Source organism: Canis aureus, chromosome 5, assembly GCF_053574225.1.
Source record: "Canis aureus isolate CA01 chromosome 5, VMU_Caureus_v.1.0, whole genome shotgun sequence".
NCBI lineage: Eukaryota > Metazoa > Chordata > Mammalia > Carnivora > Canidae > Canis > Canis aureus.
The window spans coordinates 2,476,065-2,490,922 of NC_135615.1; the positions used below are offsets into that span (position 1 = coordinate 2,476,065).

General features: G+C 38.3%; 1 protein-coding gene across 26 annotated transcripts in view; it reads right to left on the reverse strand.

Annotated features, from left to right (window-relative positions):
* The window catches only part of PARD3 (par-3 family cell polarity regulator), a 648,392-nt gene that overhangs the window by 214,487 nt on the left and 419,047 nt on the right, over nt 1–14,858 (reverse strand). For 15 of the 26 annotated variants that reach the window (XM_077896592.1, XM_077896591.1, XM_077896589.1 and 12 more), the window contains 2 exons: nt 8,265–8,424; nt 1,697–1,886 (listed from right to left, as the gene is read on the reverse strand). In XM_077896592.1, coding sequence (XP_077752718.1) covers nt 1,697–1,886; nt 8,265–8,424 — 350 coding nt within the window. The remainder of the gene's footprint in view (nt 1–1,696; nt 1,887–8,264; nt 8,425–14,858) is intronic. The other 11 variants (XM_077896595.1, XM_077896596.1, XM_077896593.1 and 8 more) reach the window with 1 other exon arrangement.

Below are 14,858 nucleotides of genomic sequence, written 5' to 3' on the forward strand. Positions count from 1 at the left end.
TGTCTTATTGCCCTTTTGTTTTCATAACATTTTCATCAAGGATTAGGGAGATATTGTCAGGCTGGAAAAGCTTACATTTTCTGCTGTGATTCGGAACAGCTGCCATTCTTGTTTGGATAACCCTTCATTCATATTCTTTTCCTTGCTCCACATTCCCCACAGCAAAATCATGGAACTCTTCCCCAGTTTATGAATGCCCTTAGGTAAATTAATGCCACAATCTATTCCTGATAGCTACTTATTTATTTTTACTGATACAGTGCTTTAGAACACCCCAAACAGGTCGACTACTATGGCATCTTCACAGTCCTCATCATGGTAGAGATTCAAAGACTTCAGCCCCTAAGTTGAATACTGCCAATATCTAATCCTTACTCTCCCTGTTGTTGCTGTCACTCTTGGAGAGAGATACAAACTGTAGCTGTAAATGCAACAGCATCTGCAGTTTTCAAATGAGATTTTGCTCTTTATTGCAGTCTCCCCCTCTATGTTGAACCAAAAACCTTATTCATGGATATGCTATTCTCACACAGGCTGGAGTGTAGCTCTGTTTCTAAAACCTGTGTTTTCAATAAAAGAGTTTTTTTAAAAAAAGGAAAAAGAAGACAGAGATGGACTTTTCAAGGATCCCAATAACAGGTGAGACTATCCCAAGAGAACATCTAAGGAATCCACAGGTACACATGCTAGATGTTTGTATGGTTTTAGAAGGAGCAGGGGAAGATGGCTGGAGAGAGGGTGACTTTGCTAAGATCACTAACTTAAACGTTAATACAAATCAACAATAGGCCCCCAGACTTCTCCTAGATAATACAGAATGCTGACACAACTCTGGGTAAGAGTAGAAAAGAGAACAGGTAAGTGATGAAAGAAACAATGCTGTAACATTTAAATATCATTTTGCTGATGTATTCACAGAACAACCCAGAGGAAGGGCAATAAGAAAATTCTGGTATAGTGCTTCACGTGGCTTATGTTAATTATCACTACAGCCTCACAAGGTCATCCCTAGGAGGGATTTGCCTTTTGGATTATGGATGTGTGTAATTATGAGGCATGCAAATTAATTCACAGATCCACACTCACAGGCCATGAATTGGCTCAATGATATCAAATACTTTCTTCTATTTTGGAAGATTCAGGTGAAAGAAACAGTATTAGGCTGCCCCAAAAGTCACAATGTTAGAAAAAAGCAGGAAGCATCTTAAATGGCAGGGTTACAGCACTTTAACAAAAAAAAACAAAAAACGAAAACCTTTCCAAAGCCTTCTCCCATCCCAGAGCATAGCAGGTATTAATTTGGCCAAAGTTATCTAATTATTATAAACTTTTAGTCATCTCGGAAATTTGCTTAGACCTGATTTAATAAAAAAAAAATTCTTCAAAATAAAACATCTAAAGTAACAGCAGAACTTCACAAGTGAGCAGGTCTTTTTAGTTAGTGATAGTTTTGTTGTAGATTTGGCTGAGTTAATAAGTACAGCCCTGGAAATGCTAAAACAATGGGGCAAGTTTATGGGGGTGGGGGAAAACTTTTGTTAAGAGTATTAAATAGTGATAGTTAAGAGTATTAAAACCATGAAAACAGAACATTGCTATAAAAAAAATTAACTGTGCTTAAGGATAGACCATTTAAACATAAAATGAAGGTGACTGCAATTAACTAATGTTTTCCAAGCCTGGTGTGCGATCTTACCAGTCTGCAGAATCATTGATTGCAGCCTTAGACCATGTGCCAGTGTCAGTTGTCACGAACCCCACGTCATCATGGGAGCTGGAAGACGACTGGTCAGAGAGATGTGGAGGAAGCACTGGCAACCTGTCATCTTCTATAATGACAGTGTCATCTTGGGGCATGTTCACTGTGGGAGACAGCTGGTATTTACCTGCCCAGTGGGAAAAAAAGTAAGAGAAATTCTAGATATCGATCTAAGTGCTACGTGTATTAATGGTAGTACTTTACAACATTAGGAAAAAGTCTAAATTTCCAAACATCTGCTCAACCTGGTGGAATAAAACAGAATGACAGTAACTTATTTTTCACAAGTAAATGGCAAGTGGCGTTCTCGAGTCTGTCCCCGTCTCTAATATGGCAGCTATGTAGCTCTTGCTCAGCACAGTGTTTAAATTCACTGGGTTCAAGTTGCCTAAAGCTACAGATGATCTCCCAAACATCTTCTAATGTGAAAATGCTACACAGATTCTAAGTTGTGAAAGAAAGTCCTTTGAAAAATTTACCAGGAAATTTATAGGGAAGCCCTGCAGACTTACATCAATCATTCACCCACTCAATCGCTGGGCACATAGCACGTAGTAAGGATGTAAGAAAGATTTAAACCTCTGCTCACACCCTAGAGAAAGAGACAGACATACACAGTGATAATTAACTGGTGCCATGAAGGATGTGCTAGAAGTACTGTGGCCCTCACTAGGACTGGTAACGGCCTGCGTAGCTGGAAGCTGCAGATGCTGGGGACCCTAACAAAAGTAAACATCACAGTGGGCTTTGAATGATGAATATGATCTTCTCTGCTAGGAGAAATGATGACACTGATTTTACACATTGGCAGCAACATCATTAAATTCATGATGGAGAAAAGCTCTCCATGCACTCAGGGGACACCCAAGAGCACATGCAGAATAGAGCCCTTGTACGTGGGAAATGGTGAGAGTGATCTTGAAAGATAGTATCTCACTGTCCAAAGGCTTTCAGGCTAAAACAGTGCAGTCTATACACTTTTATTTATTCAATCTGGATTTAGTGTTCTTGGTAAGGAAGGACTCACAACTGTCTATACTGATGAGTTTCTTTCAGGATAATTGGCTCAGGTGCATGGATGAGTATGATACATTTATGGTTCTTGGGACAAAATTATGGTTCAATCCCTGAATCCTTAAAGATAAAGCTGGAGTCCAAATAATGTCATTTTCCTCCTGAAAGAAAACATACTTCTTCTGGCTCCCTCGTCAAATCTCACACCATACTTCTGAGTAAGAACTCGCTGGACAAGGCTTTGGTCCAAGTGGATACATCAAGAGAGTCTACACTCACAGAAATATACACCAGAGTATGACGAAGGCCCACTGGCCTGGCTCTCTTGACAAAGCAAGAAGTGACAATTTTCCGTCACCTTATAGCAGGGTGGGAACAGTCTCATTTTAGGTCCAATATTCAAATCTGGTAAGCCAGCTCTCCTGGCCCCTACCCAAATAAAATGGATTGCTATCCTTTCCCCATACTAGCACCATTTTACACTTTACAGAGGGTGCTCTTTCACTTTGTTATACACCACTTTTTAAAATAGCACCACAGAAACATGTGGGGAGTTTTTTAACATTTTAACATCAGTCTTAAGATCTAATTTTTAAAATAAACATTCATAAAAATGTGTAAATGATGACTTTTTGTTTTAAGACTATTTTAGCAATTACGGGATGGCATATATAGACTTGAAGGGTTTGTAAAATCCATATTATGCTAGACATTCGACAAAGGAACAAAAATTAAGTTGATATGTATCTTTTCAAGACAAGCCATAAAAGAAGACATGCTAGACATTTCAAAGGCATTTGTTATTTAGTGCCAACATTATTACAGAAATATTATATGTCCACTGAAACATCAACATAGTGTTTTAGCAAGAAAAACACTATTTTGATTTGAAATGCATTCATTTTGACAAACTGACTACTAGCAACTTTTTATGAATGCTCATGAGTATAAAGCAAATCAAATCTAAACTTAATAGTTTCTCTCTCCTGAATCCAAATCATTCATTTACTGCTACTTGAATTTTAGGGCATTTGTGCAAGACAGAAACCTGTCCAAAAAAATATCATTCATAAAGAAGGCTGGATGTTCTCGGCCTATTACCAAAAGAAATATTTCCTCCTAAAAAAAAAAAAAAAAAAAAAAAAAAAAAGAAATATTTCCTCCTTAAGACATACTTTTTGACCAAAAAGTGTACAGAATGACAAAACCAGAGTTACCCCTGACAGGTCACCACTGACAAGGCACATGTCACAGCATTAAATGCCAAGTCCTCACAAAGGCAAAATTTACTGGAAGGAAAAATTACAATATAATTATAGTGTATTTGCTTTTAAACACAAGAACTAAAACTCTTTACATAATATATTCTGAGACACTCTAATAAGCAATATGGAACATTGAATGGTTCTTCATATGACAATCCCTTCTTTATAATATGCTGTGTTGAGTAAAAATATTGTACCTGAAGTGATCCAAAATTTTATATATAAATGGGAAGAAATTCTAATAGTAAGAAAACAATTTAGCTTTTTCCTCTCACCCATGATTCTTAGGGCTAAATTCACATTTTTCATCAGCCTCCCACTTCTTAACATGCTTGCCAAGAATTATAGTTTTTGAATCTAGATGCAGGAATATACTGGGAGTTAATGGACAACTAAATTACCTCACTCCATGATCTACCAAACTCCATCTAGACAATACCTCTTAATGATGTGTGCCAGTACCTGGCACATCGTAAATGTGAAACCTTCCAAGGGTGACCTGAAAAGCCTTTGATCTATGTTTTGATGAACAAAAATCCTTCCTTCCTCAACTAGTTAACCCACAAACTACAAACTAAAAATTAAACCAATCTTATAGAGGAGTAAAACAAGGAGATACAAAATGATTGTTTACTAAATATTTATTCATTGGTACATTTACATAGAAGGCAATACCATTCATGACACCAGAAACAGATGAAAAGTTTTCCAGTGATTCGACTCACAATAAAAACATTAATGTTCCATTTTTCAATGCTGAATTTCTAACAAGATAAAAATACGCTGAACATAATTATTTTTTAAACTCACCACAAATGTCTGAATACAAAAAACTACTGTGGTTAAACTCTAAAATGAATACATCAGATTTGGGTTTTGCTTTAAACAGAAAATCTCTTCAGATTAAAATTTGGAAAAAAAAAAAATTAAGGTTCCATGTTCCCAAATGTCGATTTGGGATGTATTTTAGGGAACGTGTTGGTTAAGTTAGCCATGCCTGTTACTGTTTTATGATTATTAGTTAAGACTGTCCAGCAATTTATAAATGTATTTTTTAAGTCTTTTAACATGAAGAAATCCTAGGTAGGCTCTCTAGAGATTTCTTTTTGATGAATATCCAGGATTAAAATCAATGATTAATGGCACTTCGGCCCAGAAGACATCTGGAGAAATATTGCCTTGGTCACAACTCTGGTTGACCTGATCAAAAGCTAGGGAGACTGACCCAGGCAGAAATAATGTGGGACTCATGACTCGGGAAAACACACATCCTAACTGGTTCAGAAATACAGAAACCTTGTGGCTTCAGACTTGTCACTTAATTTCTCTGGTCCCTAATTCCTCTGAACAGAAGATAATTCCTTTGGAGTGGATGATTTCTACAGTTGTTTTCAAAGATGAGCTTCCTTGATTTTTAGAACACAGTGGTTGCCAGAATGGAAGATTCTGGAGACTATCTAATGCTTTTCGCTTAAAGATGTGGATAAATTGAGGTTAATGAAGAATGAGTGTCAATAATACTTATTGTGTGGTCTCAGTATTCCTTAGAGAGAGTTACTTTTAGAAACAGGAAATAACCAAAAATAACATAAAACAAAAAATCACCATGGGATCTTGTGACAATGTTCCTTTATCTGTTAACTGGAGGAGTGCAGCCAATGACCCCTGACATCCTGCCAATTCTAACATCTCTTCCTTTTTTAATTTATTTTTTAGAAGCTTCTCTCCTGAGATTGTTCCCATAGAAATGAGTCAGAAAGCCTCAAAGCTCCTTTTGGTCTAGAGTCTCACATGAGGATTTTTCTAGGTGGAGATTCACCCTGTTTGCATAAAATTAGTGATTTCTTGAAGACTTAGCTGGAATTTCAATACAAAGCTCTATTTGAATCAGAGCCTATAATAAAGTAAATATGACCACCTCTACTAGTACCTATACAGGAATTATTCTAAACCTACAGAAGACATTCAGTAACCAAATGAGATCTGTGGGACTTTGATATACCTAGATACCGTGCAAATCAGTAAATACTAGTGCTATTGATTTATGATAACAGAAATTCAGGGCTCTAATATCCTATATTTGGTACTCTGTCTTGGTATTTTGTTGTAAGCTAACATCTTTTGCAGGATTTCTAACTAAGTGGGAATTGATGAGGCAAAGTATTTGTTTCTTAGGGCCACTGACAACAGAAGAGGAACTGATAAAGACTTGAGGAATTCTCAAATTTGTAAAACGCAATACAGATTAGGTTAAGCATATGCATTTCCCAAGGTAAAACTATACAGGATCCCTAGTTTCCAGTAAAATATGTAAAAACTATGTTAAGAAGATATCCAAGTCATCCGACCTTAACTTGGCCTACCGACAAAGGGTAGAGTCTTTCACCCCCGCCCCAAAAGGGCATATGCACAGTACATCACAAAGCACATAGCTGGGAGAGAAGTTGCTGCCCAGGGGAAAGCATGTGATGTCTTTAAAGTCCATTACATCTCCAGCAGAGGGAAAGGAACGCAACAGTAATGTAAACTGAGGTGGACTGACGAAGCCACAGCTAACAAAACCAGGGCAACAGACTACGAAGAGAATGAAGGAATCCTCAACCCATATATACAGCACTTGAAAAGGTCACTAGGTGAATTTTGGGGTTTTTTGGTTTTCTAGTTTTAGTTTTTCGCCTTCCTCTGAAGCATCAGGGATTGGAGGCAGGACGCAGGTTACAGGAACTGGTGGACCAATGGTCTGATTCAGTATGGCAAGTCCTATGTTCCTATAATAAAGGGGAAATTACAGCGTATCACTTTGTATGCACACAGATCCAGGGACACATGTACTCTCTTTCTCTCTCAAGGGGTCTGCATTTTCATTTATGAAAAAAGTATTTAACAAAGATAAAGTCTCACACCAATACCACGAAAGTATGGAAAATGCAACAGCAGTGAAGAGAGATCATTCAGAAACAAAGATTATTGTGGTGAACTATGTGCAATGTGCATCACCTAACAGGTGTACAGTGGTTTTAGCATCCTTCCCCTCCTTCATTTATGCCAAGCAGGCAAAGAGCAAACTACTGACCAAGTAAAACCAGAGGGCTGGAAGGTCTAAGTTCTATGTGCAACAAAATAAGAAATGGAGAATTTAGCATTTTTTCCAAACCTGAAAGCTAGAAGGACTGAAAGAAAACCAGAAAATTCTCCTAGTCACATTTATGTGTTTTTCCTGTCATGCCCAGCAGAGAGTTTTGAGCAACTGGGTCTCACTCATTTTTCTATTTACGGCAAAAGGATCCGCACAAATGTCTCCTTAATAGCAGGCTTTCCATAAACGTCCACTGATGAATGAGATACACTTTTGTTCCAATGAAACTTCATAATGGAAACTTGAATTGTATTAAATCTTCATTAAATGTTTCAAAATGGAGTTAAATTTAGGGTTTTACTTTCGAGCCTTGAGAAACACAGTGGCAATAAAAGTGTTTTATGTCAGGTGCTATTTTAATCAAAACAGCTTCTGATGTTTTAAATTTGAAAACTCTCACGAGTTAATCCCAAGATGAGCAACTCAGTCAATCCAGGCACTCCTGTGGCAAAGCAGGTCTTTATTAACCGGGTCTGTGAGGAGAAGGCTGAACTGCTGCACAGCTCGTGCTAATAACCTTGCTACCCACTGGGGGTCATGCACACAGTATGGTGTGGGAGCCAAACAAAGGATGCAAAACACTGGCTTCCAAATTTTAAAATGAGGACTTTGAAAAAGTAGAGATGCAACTAAAAGACGGTAACATCCTATTAAGTATAAACCAAATAAATGTGAATATTTCACCTGCACGCAAACATGTGTATATGCATTTGTTCCTCTCCCTCTCAACAGCGCTACTGTGAAAGACACAACTTGGAAATCCTTCTTGTCATAAACCAATAGATTTTGACTTTCCTAAAACCTAGCTTCACTTCTCTCAAACAAGCTAAAAATATCTTGATCACTGAAAATATTTCCATGTGACCCCTTTTCTTTTCGCCCCTCAACCCCCATGTTACAGGATCTAAAATTCACTTAACAAAATCAATGTATTAATTTACTCTCTTCACATTAACACTTCCTGGATGATTATAATGAACCTTTTCTTTTTCCTCTTCAAAACACAGGCCTCCTTTACATTAATATTACATTGATAACCTCCCAGTGAACCAGGAAAACATAAAAATAAGATGTGATAAACAGAGTTTACCTGACTCACCCATTATCCTACTGAGGGCAGCATTTCTTGTGGGTGATTCATCAAGCCCCTCAATGCCACTGTAGAGGGAATGGGAGATTCTCCGTTCACGATCATCCAATACCGTCTCAATGGGCAGCTCAGGGCCCGAGGGGCTCCCAGGTGATTTCAGCTAGAGAGAAAAGGGGGCAAGGGGAAGTCAGTGCTGGAGGCCCATTAGCAGCATGGGGGAATTATAACAACTTGCCCAAGGCCTGCATCCAACTGGGTACCAAATGAACTAGAACTTTTCACCCTGTACCAAAATAATTTGTGATGACAGCTCTGTCTAATGACCAAATTTCTGTGCCATTTTACACTGTGCCTCCCATGAAGTTCTGTCAGATTGCAACCACTGGAGGAAAAATATGTATATTAAAAGCTTTTTTAAAAACTTATTTTGCTGCTTATTTTTTCAATTTGACTGCCAGTATCTGTTGAAGTCAATTTAAGTTATGGTTTAATTCAGAATTCTTTATGAGATGCTGCTCTGCACAAAGCATGCTTTACCAGAATGGAAGCTGGAGCTAAGCTGTACTTTTTATGTCTATAGTACGTAAATACATCTAACAATTGACACCCATCTCCACCTGTGCTGGTGGAATTATGACCTTCTCCGTAAGACCTAAAGACCACTTTGTGAGCTCAAGGTGTCCTGAACAGTTCACTGAGCCTAAATTTCTTCTGCTAAGAATTGGGAAAAAATCATTCTACTCTCTTGTTATAAGCTTAAATATAAGATGGTGAGTACCTGAAAAAGCCACTTTAATAATATACAAACAATATAGAAGGACCAAATATTCCAATGAAGCAAAGATGTATATGTCACAAACATAAACAATCTACTGCATATGCAAAGAATATAGGTCAATTTCCATCACTAAGATTTAAAGCAGGATGTGGCATTCTTTAGAATGGATCAAATCTCGTAAGTCAGATTCTTCACAAAAACATATGAATAAGGAACCTGTGTTCCTAAGGGCTTGGAACAAATCTGCCTCAAGGAGGAACAAAGCACACTTAACAGCAATCCTCCAAACGTGGGCTCTGAGGTTAACATCACCAACTAATATCTTATAGGCTGTGGTGCTGGCTAGAAGCCAGAGACAAAGGGGGCTTGGCTGGGAGGGGCTGGTGGTGGCAGTGGGGGGGGGGGGGGGGGTGCACCGCAGCACAACATGGCCAAGTGGGAGAGAGGACCACACATCCCAAACAGAGGAAACCACAACGGTGGAGGTTCCTTCATCAGAACAAATTATTATTTCTGTTAGAAGCTATCATCTGTTTAATATAAATGAGATATTTAATGAAGTTCCGAATTGTAGACTTATCTCTCCTAGTTTGATAAGCACTGGGGAGATTTAATGCATTGAAGGGTCAACACAATTACAATTGGAGGCACGTCAGCTTGTAGGAGAATAATAAATTCACAGCACTAGTGAATTAGACTCAGTAAGGTTTAAATTGTGAAATGAGGACTTGCTTTATTAGTTTTGTTTTTTTTTTTTTAATTGTAGATTACAACTGACAGCTTCACAGAAAAGTAAATTAAATATTCAAGGTCTCTGATGTAGAAAAATAAAAGAACATTTTCTGAAAGAATACTATGCCTCAATTCCAAGGGACATTGGGGAGGTAAAAACAAAAACAAACAAAAGCAATACCCTGTGCCTATAAGAACAAGTTATGTCCGAACATTTTAAATGAGCACATATACAGTAAAGTGACTTGCGATCCAAGCCTCTATACAAGACCTGCTTGCTGTACAATTTACTTTATCATAAGACAAACAATATATCTTCACATTTGTTTACCAGATACATTTAATAGAACTAGATAACTGCAATTTTCTAGATGATAAAATCCTTAAAAAGCTATTCATGAGAAATTCCCAACTAATCTAAGATGCTATTTTAGAATTTCAGAAAATCAAATAAAAATTCCATTTAAAAAAGCACATGCAGGCTCTCTAGAGAAAAAAACAGTAAGGTGCCTGTTCAGAAAGAACACACTTGAACGTTTTCATGGGAAAGATTCTACACCTCCCCTACCTCCCTAACCATGTCTAATTTACATCTCAAAAGACAGATTTAAATGAAGACATCAGCAGCCTACTACATAAATATTTAACAGAAGATTCAATGCCTTTTAATTTCTTAAAAAAAAACCACATTGGGATGCACAGTTTTGTTTTAAGTCTTTTGATGATTTTTTTTGTTGTTGTTGCAAGAAAAAGAGTTTAAGAGCAAGAAACATGCCACAGGGACACGATGGCAGCACAGAAGAGAAGCAGAGCAAGGGGGTTGTGGAGGAGTGGCCCAGGGTGGTCTGCAAGCTGGGCTGTGCCCAGGCCCAGTAAGCCTCCTTACATAAAAACCTTCTCCAAATTAAAGTTAATTAGAAGAAACTAAAATAAGAGAACTACAGTTTTCACTTTGTGGCTTGTTGCTTAAGGTACAAAAATGTTCTCTGATCTAACTTAATTCAGTCCTAGGTTGGGGTAGTTGTGCTGGTAGCTCTACCTTTAGAAAAACAGGAAAGCCTTTCTGCCTATTAGAGAAAAATTATTTCTCAGCTGCAGCATAAGCACTCATACTGGGTAGCAGTGAAGAGGGATACAGTCTTTTTCTAAGTAATACTGAAACAAATGTACATCACAGGTCATAAAACATCTTATACTCCTTGACCCGGCCTTTTATTCACTTTGTGGTCACTGCTCTCACAAAATAATAAGCTAGGTATATAACAAAGATTGATACGAGTCAGTATTTATCATAACATTATTTACAAAGGTATAAAATTGGGAATGACTCCAAAACTGAAAAGCAATGTAAATGTAGTCCACACTTAGGAAAGATATTCATATGATCATATATTGCTTGTATAATCAGAAAATAACAAATAGTATACCATAACAAAGAAACTGGATTTTGTCCAATAAATACGCTTCCCATTAGATACTTGGATTACTTTTCTTAAGAAAATTTAAAATCTTGGTTTCTTTTAAAAACTAATATATTTTCAAAAAAAAAAAAAACTAATATATTTTCTGCAGGGTTTAGCAAATTCTCATGGTGTTGTAGGTAAGCATGAGTGGGTCAAATGATGTGTTTCACATAAAGAAAATGTATCCCACCATCTTAATTATGAGCACTGAAAATCTGGCACAGATCTGATCTTACAGCAAACCAAAGACTGGGTTCTAGGTAGTAACTGGCACAATCTTATTTACTTAATATTTCAGTATTTATGGGCTTCCTCTATAATATCCCCAGTGTCTGGCACAGAGCCAGTACCAGATGAATAATTTAATTTCCAAAAGAATGACTCAGATTTTCCTCAAAATGGTTTGGAGACCTTATACATATTAGACCATGTAGAAGCAGGCCTAAAGGTGAGGGCACAGCATAATAATGAAATTAAAAGAAAGTTAGACTAGATTACAATGATATATTGTGGAAGGTACTAATATCCAAAGGACAGGTAAACACAAAACAATGAATAAAAAGATAGGCTTGAGTTTTGGAAGAGTGGCCATGGCTTTAGGGTCCTGTTTCAGGTTCTGTTGTCATGCAGAACATTTCATCTCCTTGGCCTCTGCAGTGGGCAGCAAGGATCAGGGACGTAGCAGAAGCTCCCCAAGTCATCCTGCCTATAAATGACAGACCCAGAATGTAACTATTTGATGCTAAAGCCCATGCTTTTATTGTATGCTATTTCCTAACACAGAATATAAATTGCCTGAACCACACAATCACAGTCAATCAGGTCCACTCACATGTGTAAGAGGAATGGGCACCTTGCTTCTAAATTACTTTGCCACGACCTTGGCCTTTCAGCCATTAAGCAAATCACTTGACCTCTCTGCATTTATTTCTTAATACATAAAATGAAGAGAATCATAAATGATACCTTAGGCCCCTTCCTATTTTAATATAGCTTTCTAATTCTAAGAGGATTAAACCCACGGAGAGAACTCATTTTAAAGTAGTCCTTGATGATGAAATCCTTCAGTCTAAGACAAGGCTCACCTGGTCACATTGTCTACTGGCACTAAGACGTCTTTATATGAAATCACATCTAATAGAGATGCAATGAAATGACCGCAAGCAATGTTAAACTGCAGTCATTTCTACAAATATTCATTTCCTTGGAACGTCTATAATCAGCGTAATTGTCATACCCAGGTTATTTTCAATCCTCAAGGAATGATGTCAAGTATTTATTTCCCGGTTCCTCTACTCTCCTTCAAAGTCCTCAATAAACGCATCCTTTGTGATGACAACCACCATTTCTGCCTCTTGCATTATGTATTCTGTCCAATAGAAAAGACTTCAGAAGGACTTAAGAAGTTTTTCTCCAAGAAAGCTAATCTATCAATTAGGAACACAAAACAAAGGGAAGCCATTTCTCTCTTTTCCTTTTTTTCTTAAAGAAATAACTATCGCTTATGAGATGATTTTAAATGTGCTTAAGTAAGAACATTAGATCTAAGGGAAGCAAAGGAAATCTAGAATCACTGCCAAAATGTTAATCTGGTTCCCATGCCTGATGGTTTATTTTTTTAAGAACTTCAGTTTCTAGTGTAACTAAGTGATCTTTTCTTCTAACACCACCAACCCCCTGCCCCCCAGGATTATTTCCCTTGTCATTCAGTCTGTGCTAAGGTGTCAGCTCTGGGTTGGACACTGAGTGACAGAGAGAGGGACGTGGCAGGTAGACAGCCAGCTCAGAACTTACAGTTCCTCTAAAAGAAAACCAAAAAGGAAACCATGACAGGGTAATTGCTGTTAGATGAAGGTAAGTAGTTGGACGAGGGAATACACTGGTGAGAGAAATGAAAATCCAAAAGCTGTCTTTGAGAGGACAAGGAGCAGAATGTCCCGAAGGCGGGACAGTATCATGTGTCTGAGAAAGTGCAAGTGGTGTGGAGGAGCTCATGCAGACCCTGCAGGGACAGGCCGGAGGGGCCTGGACATCAGCCCTGCATGGCCCTGGGGGCCAAGTGATGGAGGCTGGCACCTGTCCTGGAGAGGTGGCACACCTCCAGGAGGGACTCTGGCTGGGAGTGACACAGGAAGCATGTTTTGTGGGAAAATCTGCCTTCTTGCAATGGGACAAAGGGGCGGGACTTGGGGCGACAGTAGAGGGGCTGGAGGAGAGACTCGAGGACAGAGAGAGATTCTGGAGGCAGGGGATAGCAAGATAGGGAAGGCATCTGAGAGGTCAAGAGTGACCCTCCATCTCTAGCTTCTTCCACAACCATAGAGGGGCGGGGAGGGTTACGGGGGTCCAGGGGGTGGAGGGCAAGCCCACTGTGGGAGGTTCTCAGGGAGGAACTGGTTTTGAAGAAAAGGCATAAATAAAGTTTGGGGCACCTGGTGAATTAGGAGCCTGAGCGACACACTGGCAAGTATCAGGAACTAGAACAGAATTCTGAGCCAGAAACAGGGCTGTGCGAATCGTGGTAACATGAGTGGCACCTGAGGATCTCCCAGGACCACTTCCTGTGGCCTAATAGGAACGAGCCCGGGAAGACCTATGACACACACCAACCACACAGAGCAGTGGAAATCAAGGAACTCCAAGGAGAGAAAAGAGCCGGAGTGAAATAGGAGAAAAATGAGGAATACAGGTAAGATGATTCAAGATCAGCAGCGTTCCAAGATTCCCAAGAGGCCAAGCAAAGGAGACTGAGAACCTTCCAGAGGATGTCTCACACATGCTGCATAGTTAAATGAGGGTAAGATGACGATACCTACTGTGAAGAGTGAGCAATTTTTGAAAAGAAAACACTAAGAGGATATATGGCACTTCCCACATATAAGAAAAGGGCAAGGAAAGACGTGACAAAATACAAACCATTCTCTTCAAATTCTCATCTCCTCTGACTTGAAATTAGGTATGCAAACCCTTGATTTAAAGACGAGTTAGTAAAATATACTTTTGTGATACTGTCAAAGACCGGACTCCGTGGCTGACTAATTGACCCAGAAGGAGGGAACTCAAGCACATTATTTTGGCTTGAGGTTCATTCATGACAAGATACTGTATGCTTATATAAATATTTACCATAACGTAATTTACACATACTCTCTTGTAATTCAGGGAGATGTTTTTCCAAAGGTAATATATAAGTACAACAGCAGCAAAATTATGTCTTAGGCCTTATGGGAAGCTGAACTGAGCTCTTCTGTCTTCATAAAATTCTTTAGTTAAACCCTGTCAGTACAAAAGGCTTCTCAGTAGTATTACAAAGAAAGCACAGCACTCGTGATAAGATTTTTTTTATATAATTGTTTTATAAGCTTATACTCTCCTAAGAAATAGTAATAACTGGCAGTGTATGAAAATGATACCATAAGCAATATTGAATATTAAAGTCTATTACTGCCTATTGCAGCTGTTAACTTTACTTAAATCATTTCATTCACATAAATTCATATGCAGAAGTAAATGAGACACAGAGATATTTCAGTGGGATTCCAATTTCATGTGTTTTACAGGACAATGGGGAATAAAATCAGTGCTTTTATCAAAACATTTTCAGGCTGGCACAGGTTTACT